Raw genomic sequence first — 14,668 nt, 5'->3', positions numbered from 1 at the left:
TTGGAAGCATGCACATAGCAGAGGCACAACCCAGAATGCCGCCTGATGCAGCCTCAGATCCACTGTCTCTGCCCAATTTAAAAAAGAAAAAGCAACAGCTTACTGCGCTCCTTGTGCAGTCTCTTCAGCTGCAGAAATGCAAGACATCTGCGTTCAATTGAAAGGGACCACGCAAGTGAAGGAGCTCCTTCGTTCTCTGTAAATCAAACCAAAAGTCTTGCACTTCCATGTTTAAAGAAAGGCAAGGAGGTGGGTGATCCACTCTCTGCTTGCTTTTAGCAGGCAGAAAGTGGATTAGTGCAAACTGAATCCAGTGGAGTTGCAAGTGGGGGGCAGGCCACACCAGGTGCCAGGTTGGAAGGTGGTGCCACCTGAGGCCCACCCAATATGGTGGTGGCAGGAGAAGCAGAAGCAGCACCTGAGTGGTCATAGGTAGTCCGCCTCCTCCTCCCCCTTCTCCTGTTTTGGTGGCTTTGTGATCTCATTGCTACCCCACTCCTTCTCCTTTGGAGGCTCAGCTGCAAGACTGGGATGCCACCATCACCTTCTCTTCCATGGGAACCTGGACATATCATTATATCACCACCCAGGGTTCGGGGGTCTCTGGTGATGCCACGAATTGCATCCATGGTGGGCTGGAAGGAAGCGGTGGCAGCGACAAACTCGGGATGAAGGGCAGCCGAACCCCACCTCCCTTTCATCCCCCCTGCAATCAACCACTGTTGCAACCTGCATCACTTCATGGCTACACCTGCACACACAGGGGCTTTGTAATGTGTATCTGCCATTTTCCTCCTCAGAATAGCACCACATGTTTACAGTATTCATTCAGATGCCTGGAGTGCCTTAACAACAATCAGAAACTCATCAAATGCAAAGGAAGCAATAAGCAACCATTACCCATAAAACTAGAAAACAACCAAGTCACAAATGTCAGCAGTCAAAATAAAATAAAAACAAATTAAAGAGCACCCTGCTGAAAAGTGTCTAAGATGTAGCAGATATAACAACTATCGCTCAGGAGGCATATCAGCAGGCTGTGCTTTCCGCTCATTTGGCAACCCTCAATATAGTGCTGCAAGAGAAAGAATTCAGAGAGGGGATGGAAGTGAGAGAAACCTTCCAGGCGTGGAAGGGTTCTTGTGTCTTTCCTCCATAAAATACCGTAGGCGAATGGCCTTTCTGGCCTTACATTTTCCATGCAATTTAGGGCACAAGTGGAATACAAATAAACACGTTTATGTTTTAAAAAAAAAAAAAAACCTGAATAAAATCTTACAGAACACTAAATCAGTCCCAAGTCATGAGCTTCTGGTGACAGCAGTCAAGATGGATGCTTTGTATAAGAGTGTGAAGTTCAGCTGCCATAGACCATAATGATAGATTTGTGCGAGTTGCTGTGGAAACACTGTAGAGTGACATTCTGCTAATTTTCCTTCAGGGAAACACATGAAGGGAACTGGGGGAGAGCAAGGTTCCTTATCTTGAGAACAGCGATAGACTTACAACAGAAGCCAAATAGCCTTCTGTGCTTTCTGAGTGCCTCTCACAAGCCTAGCTGCATAATTGTGGCCATTAATATTTCTAGCCTATTAAGTTTTACCCAAATCAGAACTATCCCTCTCAAAAAAAAAAAAAAACAAAAAAAACAATAATCTTCTGGTCTTCCTGATGTGATCCCACCATCTTATCACACAGCCAATGTAATGATTTGGCCCATGTAATGATATCATAAAGACAAATAAGAGTGAGGGCAGGAAGCCTTGCCCTCATTCTCAACCTGCTTTGCAAATTCTTTTGCTGAAAAGCCACAGACAGTATAAATTTTTTTTTTTGGACCAATTTTTTTTGGTCAAATTTGGCCAATCACCAAACTGAAACACTCTCCCAGTTTCCGTTCAGACCTAAGAAAATGCTATCAGGTGTGTCCCTTTTCTTTTTTTTTTAAACAACTACCAGATAGTTGCTGCTCTTGGTACCTTACTCCAATGAAAGTATCCTGGATCAGTTGTATTCTATAACCTCCAATGGTCAAGAATCATCAGACTAGTTCTGATGGAGACTAGTTCCGAGTCACAGTGTTTTAGGCTAATGAATCAAGTAATGGAGTCCACAACAGAAATGACAGAAGCAGATTTTCCTTATGTTCATTAAGAGCACCATAACTAAGTACATCACCAAACACCACCAAGACACGTTGACGTTATTTAATAAAAACTCCAGTTTAATCTCATGGTTGAGACTTGACAAAACTCCAAAGCAATAAAGGCACTAAAGCAGATAGCCTGCAGGAGCACTCCATGAAAACAGTACAATAACCACCAGATATGAAACACGACACATTCATGCATAGCCCAGACAGATTCACACTCTGACAAATGGTGTCTCTTCCCTCTTTCCTATACTGACTGTGGCTAGTGGATATGAGGAGAAGCTAGGGCTGGCCACATCTATTTCAGGATAGGAACCTGAAGCTTTAGGGCAAGAAAAACTCCAAACAGGTCTGAAAAGGATGCACTTGGCTGTTGCTCTATTTCAGTTGCAGCCATCCTTCTATCCTCATTCCCAGGATTGCGCTGTAGGCAAAAAAGATCACAGCACCAAAGCAAATCCAGTGCCAGGGCTGTAGATAGGTGTGGGCATCGCATTACCATACCACATCAAAACTACAGAAACATGTTCATATCTCATAGTACAGGACTACCAAATGAGAAAGATATAATGTGTAAGTTCAGTGGGTTAGATCCTGAAAGGATAATCACGTGCAATCTCTTATGCACCTGCACATGAATACAAAGCAAATATTTTCCATTAAGGTTACATTCCCCTTTCAAATGACTTTCAAGATGAGCTGGACTGGGTACAGTGCAATGGTGTCACTAGAGGGTGGGGGGGTGCAGGCTGCACCAGGTGACACACACAGGAGGCTGACACCACCACTGGCTTAAAATCTTGGTATTTTTTAATACCATCATGTTACATATCATTTGATACATAATTTCATGCAGAATGCAATGAAATAAACCGTGGTGGAATATCTCTATTCTATTAAACATTATAGCCAAAATACCAGCAGGGACTGGGCAATGGTTCATCACCATGCCCACTGCCCCGGGGCAATGCCCCACCCACTATATGGGAGCAGGTCCATCATGGAAGTGATGTGCTGGCCTCCTGCACCAGGTGATGCAATTCCTAGTGACGCTACTGGTACAGTGGCTGCCAGAGTGTCAATTAAGGTCAATTTAGGAGAGAGAGAGAGAGAGAGAGAGAGAGAGAGAGAGAGAGGAAGAGTGGTGGGACTGAGATTGGTCTTGAAATTCCATTGGCTGTCTTCTTTATAAAAAGTATGGGAAATACTGTGTGAAAGAAGAGTTTTCAACAAAGAATCATTTCTGTACACTGGATCCACCCAAGATGTGATTGCTTAGACAACATATTAGTTTTAATTCCACTTTAATATCTTTATATACGTTCTGTTTATATATAAATTTAACACAATATTAATCAGTACAACTATTTTTAAACTCTGAAGAGAGGAAAGGCTAGCTAGAAGTCTGGATTGCAACCATTTTTTAAAAACATGGCAGTCCGTGGAAATGCTCGTGTCCTACTGTTCCTTAAGCCTGCATGCTACAAATGGAAGGCAGCTGAAGCTCACCCCTACTCCCCACTGAAACCCAGTTTCAGAAAGAGTTCTGTGCCCCTCACAAAATAGTCTATTATAACCTAGTCTTAAAGCAAGCTCTAGGTTCAGTTCAGTTAAAAAAAAATCACTTCTAACAAGGTGAGTCCTGCACACCTCCAATCCCATTTAGGCAAGCAATTCCTTCACTCTGCTTTGGATGCATGAATTCTCCCTGCTGTTAGAGGAGTAGAAAACTATACTAACCTCCTTCCCTATTATTCAGGCATATCTTTCCCTTCTTTGCCCTTGATCCTTCCCAATATGCTCTTCAGAAGATAGTTTCATGATGCTTTTCCCTGTGCACAACACCAACAAACCCAACTCTATCTCTTCTCTGTGTCCCCTTTTCCAGATCTCATACACACAGCCTACATCCCTCCGTCTTGCCTGGGGGAACAGGGGTGGCATCTGCATGTTGGGTGTGTGTGTGTGTGTGTGTGTGTGTGTGTGTGTGTGTGTGTGTGTGTGAGCAGCCCCCGTCTACTTTGGGGTGAGAGTTGGAATCCTGCTGTATGTGGCTGCAATCCTTTCCACACTTTCCTGGGAGTAAGCCCCATTGACTCAAATGGGACTTACTTCTGAGTAGACCTACATAGGCTTGGGGTCTGTGTCAGCTTAAACCAGGATCTTCACCTTTCTCTCCCCCCCTTCAAAAAAGAAAAAAAGCCACTCTTGATGGCTTTGTCTCAAAAAATTGATTAAAAATAAAATCCCCATTCCTTTTTAGCCATTCCCCCTTTTCCTCCTGCCTCCTTTTCTATCTGTAGCCCAACCTTAGATCTAACCCCAGTGTGTCCTGCAAAAATGAGGCTCCAGGCTGTAATTTTGTAACCAGGACCCTGATCTAGGAAAAGAAGAAATCTTTTAATCCACTACCTTCCAAAGCTTTCAAGCCCCCCCCCCCCCCCGGGCTCAAGAGACGTGAGTCACAACCACCATGAATTAGCACAGGTCTTTCTTTGCGAATCAAATCCTACACTCTTGCCACCTACAGTTCTGGGTAATGCCAGCTAAGTAGCAGCTTAAAGAACAAACTCATTCTGAACAAACAGCAGCCACACATTTGGGAAGAAAGGAAAAAAACCTACTGGGATGTTTCAAATAAAGAGCAGCACAGTACAAAAACACAAGCAGTGCCCTGGAATGAAGCTTATTGTAACCGCCCTGTTCAACTACCCCTCCAGCAGCTCGCCAGAGGTGTGCCTGACACTGAAGCAAGGCTAGCAAAACAGACAGTACTTGCAGGAGAGGATCAACACTCGTGGAGCCCCACCACACGACTGCATCACTAATGCTGCCAGCCACTGAGACAGCAGGGAGCTTACATGATGATTTGCACATTCCCCAGAAGCACTCTGCAGTGAGCTCCAAATTATTAAACGTGTACAGAAAAACAGATGTTATGGGAATAGGACTGTGGCAACAACCAGTTGCACACTGGCAACAGCTGCCTATGAGAATAAATTTTAGCAAAAACACATCAATACCCCTCTCAAGTCATTAATCCGAATGCCAATCACACTCATCGCCCTCATTTACGAGGCTTCTTCTAAGCCTACACATAAGCAAGTGGAGAGGGAGGAGAGAGCTTACAGGCTTTCGGGACAGATGTGGACTTGAAATCCCAGGATTACAACAAATCAAGACCAACAATGACACAATGATCAGGAACACGGAAATGGTAGCTAAGACTAACTTGCTGAGATGACTCTTGGGATCCTTGAGTATTGCTGGAAGAGTCTGAAGGGAGTTCTTTGGTCAGTGTAACAAGGCCTGTTCTCTGCCTTCCTTTCGGCAGAATTTTGCTTTCCCTGTCATGCCCCTTGCCAATGGGGACTGGAGGCCAAATCTACAGAACATTCTGTCCATCAGTTAAAAGTGATTAGCTATAAAGTAAAGGGTTGTTGGAATTGGCAAGGAAGCCTTTTTTTTTTTTGAGTAGTATGTATAACAGCAACAACAACACCACTACCATTACCATAGTTCTCAGTGGGACCATCCCCGTCTCATCCACCAGGGAAGAGAAGCAAAGGGAACGGGCATCATTCGATCTGCCTCCCACTTCTCCCATCCAGAATCACAGACCTCCTCTGGGGTTGGTAAAAACAGCTTGTGGAAGTCTCTAGCCTCTGACCATTCTTGGGAATGGTCATCTTGTTCGGAAGAGTGGCCCCCTCTGAGGCTGTCCCTGACAAATCACTGGAAATGGGGCTTGGAGAAGGGGTCTGTGAAGGGCTTCTTATGGGGGAGAGCAACACTCTGGAGTCTGCAGAGGAAGAGGGGTGGTCTATAACAGGGAAGGGAGGACTAAACAGGATGAGGCTCTGAGGTCGTCCTGGTCGAGACCTATAAGATGGCTTGGCAGCCCCTGAAGGCCTCTCCATTTTTGAAGACTGTGGATTGTCTCCTGTGGTCTCTCCTTCAGAGGTGCGCTTTCGGCGAAGAACTGGTGCATCCTGTTGAGAATTATGATTAGGGAGGCATGGTTCTGCCTTTCTAGTTCCTGTTGAGTCCTTAAGGGTTGAACTGCTGTTCTCCTTCCCCTTCCTATCTAAAGCTGGACTCTTTGGTGACTGCAGCTGATCCTGAGCAGTTTGAGTTGGCTTGCGCTGGCCAACGTTGGTTTCTGCCTCTTTGTTCTCAGGTGTCAGCTGGGTCCTGCAGTTGGGGTTCTGTGTCTGCAGGGGCTGGGGGACCTGGGTGTACTGAATCTTTGGTGGTATAACTGGCACAGCTCTAGCTTGGCACATCTTCACCATAAAAGAAGTCCTCACTGCTGAGACGCTCACCGGAGCAGAATTACGGCGACCGGTGGTAGCATGAGCCATCATTATGTAGTCCAGGTCTAGGTCTTGCGGGTCAAAGTGAGAACCCCAAAGGTTCTTGCTTGGGCAGGTAACAGGAAGTGATGGAACAGAATCGCTAGTCTTAACTTCTTTTTGCCCGCAAAGGAAGTGCCCTGGTGGAGTGGGTACAGAAAGACTCTCAAAGTTAAAAAGGCTGGCAGCTGGAAGGACTGAATCCAGATTAAGAGAAGAAGGCCTCGGTCTCCCTTTCCGTGGGATGTCTTCACCTTTGCAGACATGTGACACTTCAACAGAAGATAGGTCATTGGTGACAGAAGTTCCAAGACTGTCAACCTCTCGAGCCATGGATGCATTTCTCTCTGGACTGCTGGAATGCAATAAACCATCTTCAGTATTAAACGGAGGGAAATGGGACTCGAGTTGGTCTTCTTTATCCTCATGCTCTTGCTTCTCACTTGATTTTTTGTAAGCAGCAGGGCCCAGTTCTTCATGCCTGGGTGGCAATTCTCTAGCTACAAAACCTGCTTCATGGCTTAAAGGTTTCTGGTTTGTTTCATCATGCTTGGAAGGCTCCTCTGAAAAATTCAGCCAGGTTTCTGCTTTATCAGTTTCTCTCCACCTTTCTGGTGAGGGTTCTCTAACCCCTGACAGGATGTCACCACAAAGATGTTCCTCATCTGCACTTGAAAAGGGCACTTCAACAGCCCAGTGCCTTTTCACAAAGTCTTTACTGTCTAAGGAAAAGCTACGACTGAAACATGGTTTTTTGAAATTGCTCAATGTCACTCCTTGGCTCCTTGGTAGCTGAATCTCTTTTCCATGAGTGTCTTTGAAGGTAGGGGAATGGAGGGGACTTGTCACCCAGTGGTGATCTTCCCACGGCTCAACCAATTCTAAGCTCTGCACGTGGTCTGCACATGTGTCTTCTTCTTGCTGGTCAACAGAGTCTTGAACTTGATTATTTATGCTTCCCTCCTTGAGCTGGTGAGCTTCAACTCCTCTGAAGATCCTTGAACTGGTCAGATTTCTTCTACCTGAAAGCTCATCATCACCTTTTTCTCTCTCAGTCTGAGCTACAGCAGCACCTTCCATCTTCCTTTGAGGCAGCCAAGTGATACTTTCCCACTCTGATTGGTCTAAATGCTTTCCTTTGGGACATGATGACTCTTCTCTTGAATGATCTCTGCTTTCCTGTGGTTCAGATGGAAGCTTCCAGTCTTGAGGCTGAGGTGGAAGATCACCCCTGATGTCCTGCATCTCTAAAGAGTCCTTTGGACATGGTGTCCCACATGGGATATTTTCCAGTTTTAGTAAGGCAAAAGAAGCACCGTCCTGTTTTCTGAACAGCTCAGAGTCAGAAGCAGGCATGTCCTTTGTTCCCTTATAGGAAGCACCAAGCAAAGAGACATCAGGGCCAGTTGGTGGATTTCCAACCAGTTTTTCTTTACTGGATGGCACTGGGGGCAACTCAGAACACCGCGTCTCTGGGGCAGCTGCAGCAAATGACAGCTCCTCTTCTGTTTCAATAATTTTCAGCTCTTGTTGCATTTCTGGCCACAGCCGTTCCATCAGGGCATTGCAATGGTTGTCATCGGCCTGGGGAAAAAAGAACAAGAGTTACTAGACAACACCCTCACTATTGCTTTGATTTCCTTTTAATTCCACCCAGTAGTGTAGCTACTGAGGGGGTGGCACAGTAAGTACTGCAGGCGCTATGCTGTCTGGAATGGCTCCGATGGCGAGAGGGAGGGGCTGCTTACATGGCATGTTACGATACCTGCACGACTTACCCTGCAGCTACACCACTGCACCCACCCACCTGCCTTATTTTCTTCAAGCTGGGTCCCTTTTGGAAGACAGAATAATCTAGGCCAGTTTTTCTCAAGCTATGGGTCAGGACCAACTAGGTGGGTTGTGAGCCAATTTCAGGTGGGTCCCCATTTATCCCAATATTTTATTTGTAACGTATTCGATTTGATGCTATCATGGTGTGTGACTGCATTTGGGGAAATATTACACATCTGTACTTTTAACTGGCTACTATGTATATGCTTTTATCAATGATAGTAAATGGGACTTACTCCTGGGTAAGTGTGGGTAGGATTGCAGCCTAGGATTGTTAAAATTCTTCCTGTTGATGATGTCACTTCCAGTCATGACATCAGTTCTGGTGGGTCCTGACAGATTCTCATTCTAAAAAGTGGGTCCCAGTGCTAAATGTTTGAGAACCACTGATCTAGGCTAATCTGAGCACAGTCGTACACAAAACCACACACATGTACACACAAATACCATGAAACTTTGCCAAAGATAAACAGTATGTCCGTCAGCAAATGGAATTCCAAGGAGGATTTGCAAAGCAGTAATTCAGTGGAATGAATGAATAAAAATCACATTTCCTTCAGACCTTCCATTATCCTTCCCCATTAAAGAGACACTGTGCATCACACATTCCACTAGGTAAACATTGACAAATGAAAGTTTACAGCCATTGAAAGAAGAAATCTTAAATACTCATCTGTACTGCTCTATTTGGAATGAATTGTTAAAAACTCATGGTTTTTGGGGGGCCTGTGGAAAGATGTTAAGGAAGTGTGCAACAAACACTACACCAAAACCATCTGCAAATCACTAGATTGGAATTTCTGTGTATTAGCCCATATGTAAAAAACCCACTCAAAGACTAATCTCGAAGGGCAGACACCCTCCATCCCTGGTAGTAAGCCAGTGCTAAGAAATTTACAGCCCAATGTTGTGGGCACACTGCACTGCTAAAACCAAATTCTGGAGGTGCAGAATGATTTACGGTTGTCACAAACAGCAACATTCCATTTCGCACTGCTGGGTAAGCAGTGAGTAGCTGTGCACCAGTGGCCTTCCATAAAGCCCTGCTGCTGGTATGGCAGTGTGGGGGACAAGCAGAAGCAGGGAGGGGGAAGAATGGGGAAGAGACAGGGTAGGGACGGGCAAGGATCAAGGCTGGAAAGGGGGCAAGGATCAAGGCTGATCCTATCCTGCTTCCAAGCCTCAATCTGCCTTCTCGGATCCATTCAGACTTGTGCCAGCAAAATGGATGTGGCAGGTCCAAGTAGACCCATTTGGGCAGTGGAGTCTCAACCCTGGGCAAGGGAACTAACATTCCCTTACCAATAAGAGACCTCTGGCACTACCCCCCTGCAACATGCAGCACACACTCCAGTTGTGCAGCTACATCAAAGAGGTTTGATAAGATTGGGCTATTAGAAAGCCAAGCAGAAAAACAAAGTAGAAGATACCATAGTCCCATAAATTAACATAATGGGACACAAAGTCAGGTGGTGGTTGTCACAGGACTAGAACCAAGTTCCATTCATATGGAGACACTCTGATGGATAATCACTCTAACTAGCCAGTTGGCCTGTACAAAAAAGGTTCCGTAAGTGCTAACCTTGCTGTGCATTTTGGCAATTTAGGAGGACACCAGGTCCGATTCACCTAAATACAAAAACACTCTTATGTCAAGGGAAGATTCAAACCACCCAGTCCTAAACAATCTGTTGGCTGTGACCACCAGCAACACACCAATCTAACCTTTCCTGTTAGAACTGCCTTTCTCAGCACAGGGCTTCATCTTTCCTTGGGTGATCCTTGCTTTCCTGTGAAATGCCTCTTCCCATTTCAGTATCTTATAATAATTACATAGCCCCTAGAACTCACCTATTCTTCATTAAACTTGATGATGGATCCCATTGCTATCTCTGGGTAGCCAGGCCTCAACCCCCACAGACCTACCCATCATCCTTTCGAAAACCATTCAGTCAGAAAACCCTATTAAAATGAGGGTGTCAAAGAACTCTGCCATCTGATCAGTGTGGCAAGCTCATGAAATCTGTCAGTTAGTGGAGCTTCATTAGCCGAGATGATGCCTTCCAAGGGCAGTATCTACCTCCTGACAGTCTGTGCCTAGTGCTGCCTTACTAATCTAGCTAACTCACAGTAACTGGCAGCTAAGAACTGAAAAACCAATCAGCAGGAGGCATGACTTTGAGACTCACCTTCACAGTGATATGGACAGGACAGCATCAGGGAAACAAAGTTATAGCAGAAGGCTATTTCAAGACTTAAGTACAAGAGACTCATGGAAGTTTTTTAATGCAAAGCAGGTAAGTGTGGGATTGGCTAAGCAAGAGAGAAGTTAAAACACCATATGAAATAATGAATGATATAAAATTTGGAGGTAGGGGAGAAATGAAGGGTGCTACCTAACTGAGGCTCTTGGTGGCCATGGCTCACCAAAGCGGAACATGGAGAGAGCAAGGAGGCATGGTCACAGAGCATATCAGCACAGAGGCCATGGCTGGTCGTCATGCTCCCATTCATCTACATCATGTGTTGGACCTTCAGAGAGCCATAATGTATGAAAAGAGGTTTTCTCCAGCATCACCCCGGCAATGAAATATGAAGGTTTCGTTGCTCATTTCAAATGTCTTTTCCTTACCAATTCACTTGGGCGAGGAGTATCCTCTGTTTTATCTCTAGGCATCTCATGGTGCCAATTGTCTTGTTCTGCCCTTTCCGTTGCCTGGATCAGGCCCTGGCTTGGTGGGATCTTGGCAACTGGCTTCTGTTCCTGGCTACGTTTTCCCTCTGAAGTCTGGCTGCAATTGTCACTGCTTCTCCTTGCCTCCTGAGTTTTTGTCTTTTTGCTTCCTGGTTGAGGGATCCCTAAGGATTCAATCGTCTTAGCCACTGTCGGTTCCTCGGCAGTAGAATCTATGTTGGAGGCAAAAGGAGGTGTTATAAAAAGCCCAATGAAAAAACTCAAGGGCTGTAGGTAAAAAGTTCACTCTCAGTTATCATCTCTTTAATTACTTTGCTGTTTCTTTTCCAGTTTTTCTGAGAAATTGTGCTACGTTGTGAATAAAAAAGAAAAGAAATAAGTAATAGGAGCAACTTGATAATTAAAGCCCCACCACCACAAGGAACAGAAACTGTAATGAGAGTAATGTTAAGAGGCTGTTAACAGTAATGCTGCTGTTGTGCTGAACAAATAATAATAAATGATACAATAAAAAGCAAAGAGGAAACTTTTATTGAAAGGTACAGTGGCCATGAAAAGTCTCAATAGCACTTTGCCAATCCAAGCTGGAGAGACAGGCACTGTAGTTGGATTTTAAATGTTTGGAGTTATCACAAATCAGGTCCGGAAAAGAGTGGAACATGGAAAACAACGGAGTGCAACAAAGTGGTGACGTTGAGTCTGGATTCTCTGTACAAACTAAAGCGGGTGAATGCAGAATGGCAATTCCATAACCATATTTACTCTCTGCAGCCGGTTCAGTGTGGCTTCCAGTACTAAAACATGAGATCTGAGATGCATGCTATCTTTGCAAGACTCAAAGCAGTCATGACTCAAGTCTTTCAAGGAAGTGAGTTTGATTTCGCATGACAAGAGTGGGTATGCTACTGTGGGGAAACTTGCAATACTACAACCCCCGACATTCCCTATCATTCACACAAGAATCTGGCCTCAGCCAAACAGAGAATTAATGTAACTCCAATGTGCTTTACACTGAACCTGGAGTCAGATTGAGGCCTCTGTTCAATTTTTTCTTTAGGCATGTAATTCAGTACAGGGGCCCTGCCGTATGCATGGGCTCCACCTCCACTGATTAAACCACCCACAGATTGAAAATATACTTAAGCGGTTTTCTCCCACCTAATCTGCTGTATCCTCCCCCCATTTCACAGCTCTGTCCGACTACAGCACTCGCCTCATTCATGCAAGTTCAAGCAATTCATGCAATTGACACAAATTTTTGCAATTTACGACACTTTCCCAGCATTACAACTGCAGACTAGAGCATCTGTGAATTCTGGCATCCATGTGGGGTCCCGGAACTAAACCCCATGGATACGGACAGCCCACTGTAGCATTCTTTCTCAGGCTGAGTCTGCACATGCCATGAAAAAGAATTTTTCTTTCTGCCTTACTGAACTCTTGTTAAGTAAGTGGAAAGACAGAGGGGGGGGAAGCATCCATTCATCCTGGAAGGAATCAAAGAAAAAAATCTTTACATCTTGAAATGCATTGGATCTTTCAGGAATAAAAGCAGCTTTTGCCTATACATTTGGATGCCATTTTTCTTAGCTTTGGCACTGAAGTGGTGCAGCTCCAGTGGAGCGGCACTGGAGTAATGTACAGCTCTGTGTACATTATCCACACAGAAGCAACTATTGGGCCCATTGCCCCTGAGTAACCACAGGTGAAGACTTCACATTACCTTGCGTACACTGGCTGTGTGCCTACATGCAGCCAAGATTCTGTTTCTCCAACATGGGCTTGTACAAGCAACAATACGATCACTCTACCAGAACGTGTATGGTTCCAAGTGTCCTCTTCTATTTAGCACCAAGGGAGCAATTATCCCTTTTCACCCCAGCACAGTGTCTTTTCTAGTGGCTCTTTACTGGCATATCTTTTGCATCTTTTTTTTTTTTAGAAACAGAGCCTTTTGTGACAGGAAACAATTTATTTAGCCCTGTAAACTGCTTTGCAAACATTTTTGCAATTGGTGTTGAACAAATATGAATGCAGTATATTAATACTAATACTACGACTACAACAACAACAATAACTACTACTAATAATAATAATAAAAAAAATAAAATAATAATCACCTGGAGCAGAAGCAGGTGAGGACTCTTTAACCCTTCCCTTTCTAGTTGTATTTTCATCCCCAATTCTTTCCCATCCCCTAGCTCAGCCATTTTCAACCATTGTGCCATGGCACATTGGTGTGCCATGAGTGGTCTGCAGGTCTGCCTCAGGAATTTGGGGGAGGGTCATTTATTAGTGGGATGTGAGCCCCCACTGGCAGCATGGTGTGCCTTGTCAATTGTCAAAAACCTGATCGTGTGCCTTGACAACTTTAGTGCATTGTCAGTGTGCCATGAGATGAAAAAGGATGAAAATCACTGCTCTAGGTTCTAGATATGCCCAATGACAACTCTGACAGTTCCTCCCAGTGTGCCCTTGGAAGCTCTTCTTCTCCAGTCCTTTAATACGTAATATTTTACCAGAGCACTTTTTCATATTATGCTCTGAACAAATTATTGCCACTTTCCAAGCTTACCTACTACAGCTTTGGACTCAGGTTTCTTTTCCTCCTTGACCATGGAATGCTCTGGCTTGGTGTGATTCTCTCCTTCTAGGGCTGCAGCAACAGTATTATCCAAACCCAAGAAAGAAGATTCTTGCAAGCTGGAAAAGGCAGGCTTGTCCTTAGCAGGCATGCGGCAGGGGGTACTGTTGATACTGATGACTGCAGACACCCGTAAGGGCACCGATACAGCAAAGGGCTCTGAGATATTCAAGGCTTTCTGCTGGTGATGGGGGGAGGCCTCCAGAGGGAAGAGAGTCCCATGGAATCCTGATTTGGCTCCCTCATCATTGGAAGTGTAGAACATTCGACACATCTTTGGGGAGGTTTGGTCATTCTCAGGGTCTTCTATAGCCCGGAACACCTTCAGTTGCTCAGGAAGTGATCTGACTTGGGCTGGCTGAGAAGAATCATGCTCTCCACTCTCCTCTATGCCTCCCTCTGCACCCTTTGGATCCCATTCGTTCTCTTGCTTGCTGGGGTCAGATGAGCTGCTCAGTCCCCCCATCTGTGGCTTCATTACCGGAATGAAAAACCCTCCAGCTATGACTGGTCGCTTGAAGTGGCCTTTTTCTCTGTCTCCTGAGGGAGAGAAACATTAAAAGTAGATGAGCATTCTCAAAGGGACATCTACTGCTCCAAACACATGAAGAAAAATAATTCACATTGAGATAACAGTACAGGTATGGTTATATCGGATGTTCCCTTAGAGACTTACACGTCTCTTCTGAAAACTGCTCCAAGTCCACATTGTCTCAACAAACCACCAAATTCCCCACTCACAGAATGTTGCCTTGAGTGGGGTAATTCTGGTGGATTTTGGTGCATCCACTTTGAACTTTGGTGAGTTCAAAATGCACCACTTATTACTAAGTGCAAACACAAGAGATTGCAGTACTTGCGGGGGCTGAATTGCTGCTCTCTGTGCTTTGAATGGTAGGGTCATTTGAACTAGAGAACCTGGCTTTGATTGATAGAGTGTGCGCACATGTTTTGCCCTCCCTACAGTAAGTGCCTTTGCCATCTTTCTT

General features: G+C 44.9%; 1 protein-coding gene across 1 annotated transcript in view; it reads right to left on the bottom strand.

Moving 5' to 3' along the window:
• Nucleotides 1-2,203: 2,203 nt before the first annotated feature.
• The window catches only part of ARHGAP31 (Rho GTPase activating protein 31), a 97,093-nt gene continuing 84,628 nt past the window's right edge, over nucleotides 2,204-14,668 (bottom strand). Inside the window, exons 10-12 of the mRNA XM_066621092.1 lie at nucleotides 13,611-14,219; nucleotides 10,973-11,247; nucleotides 2,204-8,091 (exon numbers count right to left, since the gene is read on the bottom strand). Of these exons, the coding sequence (XP_066477189.1) occupies nucleotides 5,731-8,091; nucleotides 10,973-11,247; nucleotides 13,611-14,219 (3,245 nt within the window). The 3' untranslated portion in view covers nucleotides 2,204-5,730. The remainder of the gene's footprint in view (nucleotides 8,092-10,972; nucleotides 11,248-13,610; nucleotides 14,220-14,668) is intronic.

Source organism: Tiliqua scincoides, chromosome 3 (genome assembly GCF_035046505.1).
Source record: "Tiliqua scincoides isolate rTilSci1 chromosome 3, rTilSci1.hap2, whole genome shotgun sequence".
Taxonomy (NCBI): domain Eukaryota; kingdom Metazoa; phylum Chordata; class Lepidosauria; order Squamata; family Scincidae; genus Tiliqua; species Tiliqua scincoides.
The sequence above is the reverse complement of the archived record's forward strand: the minus strand, read 5'-3'. Positions and strand labels throughout refer to the sequence as shown.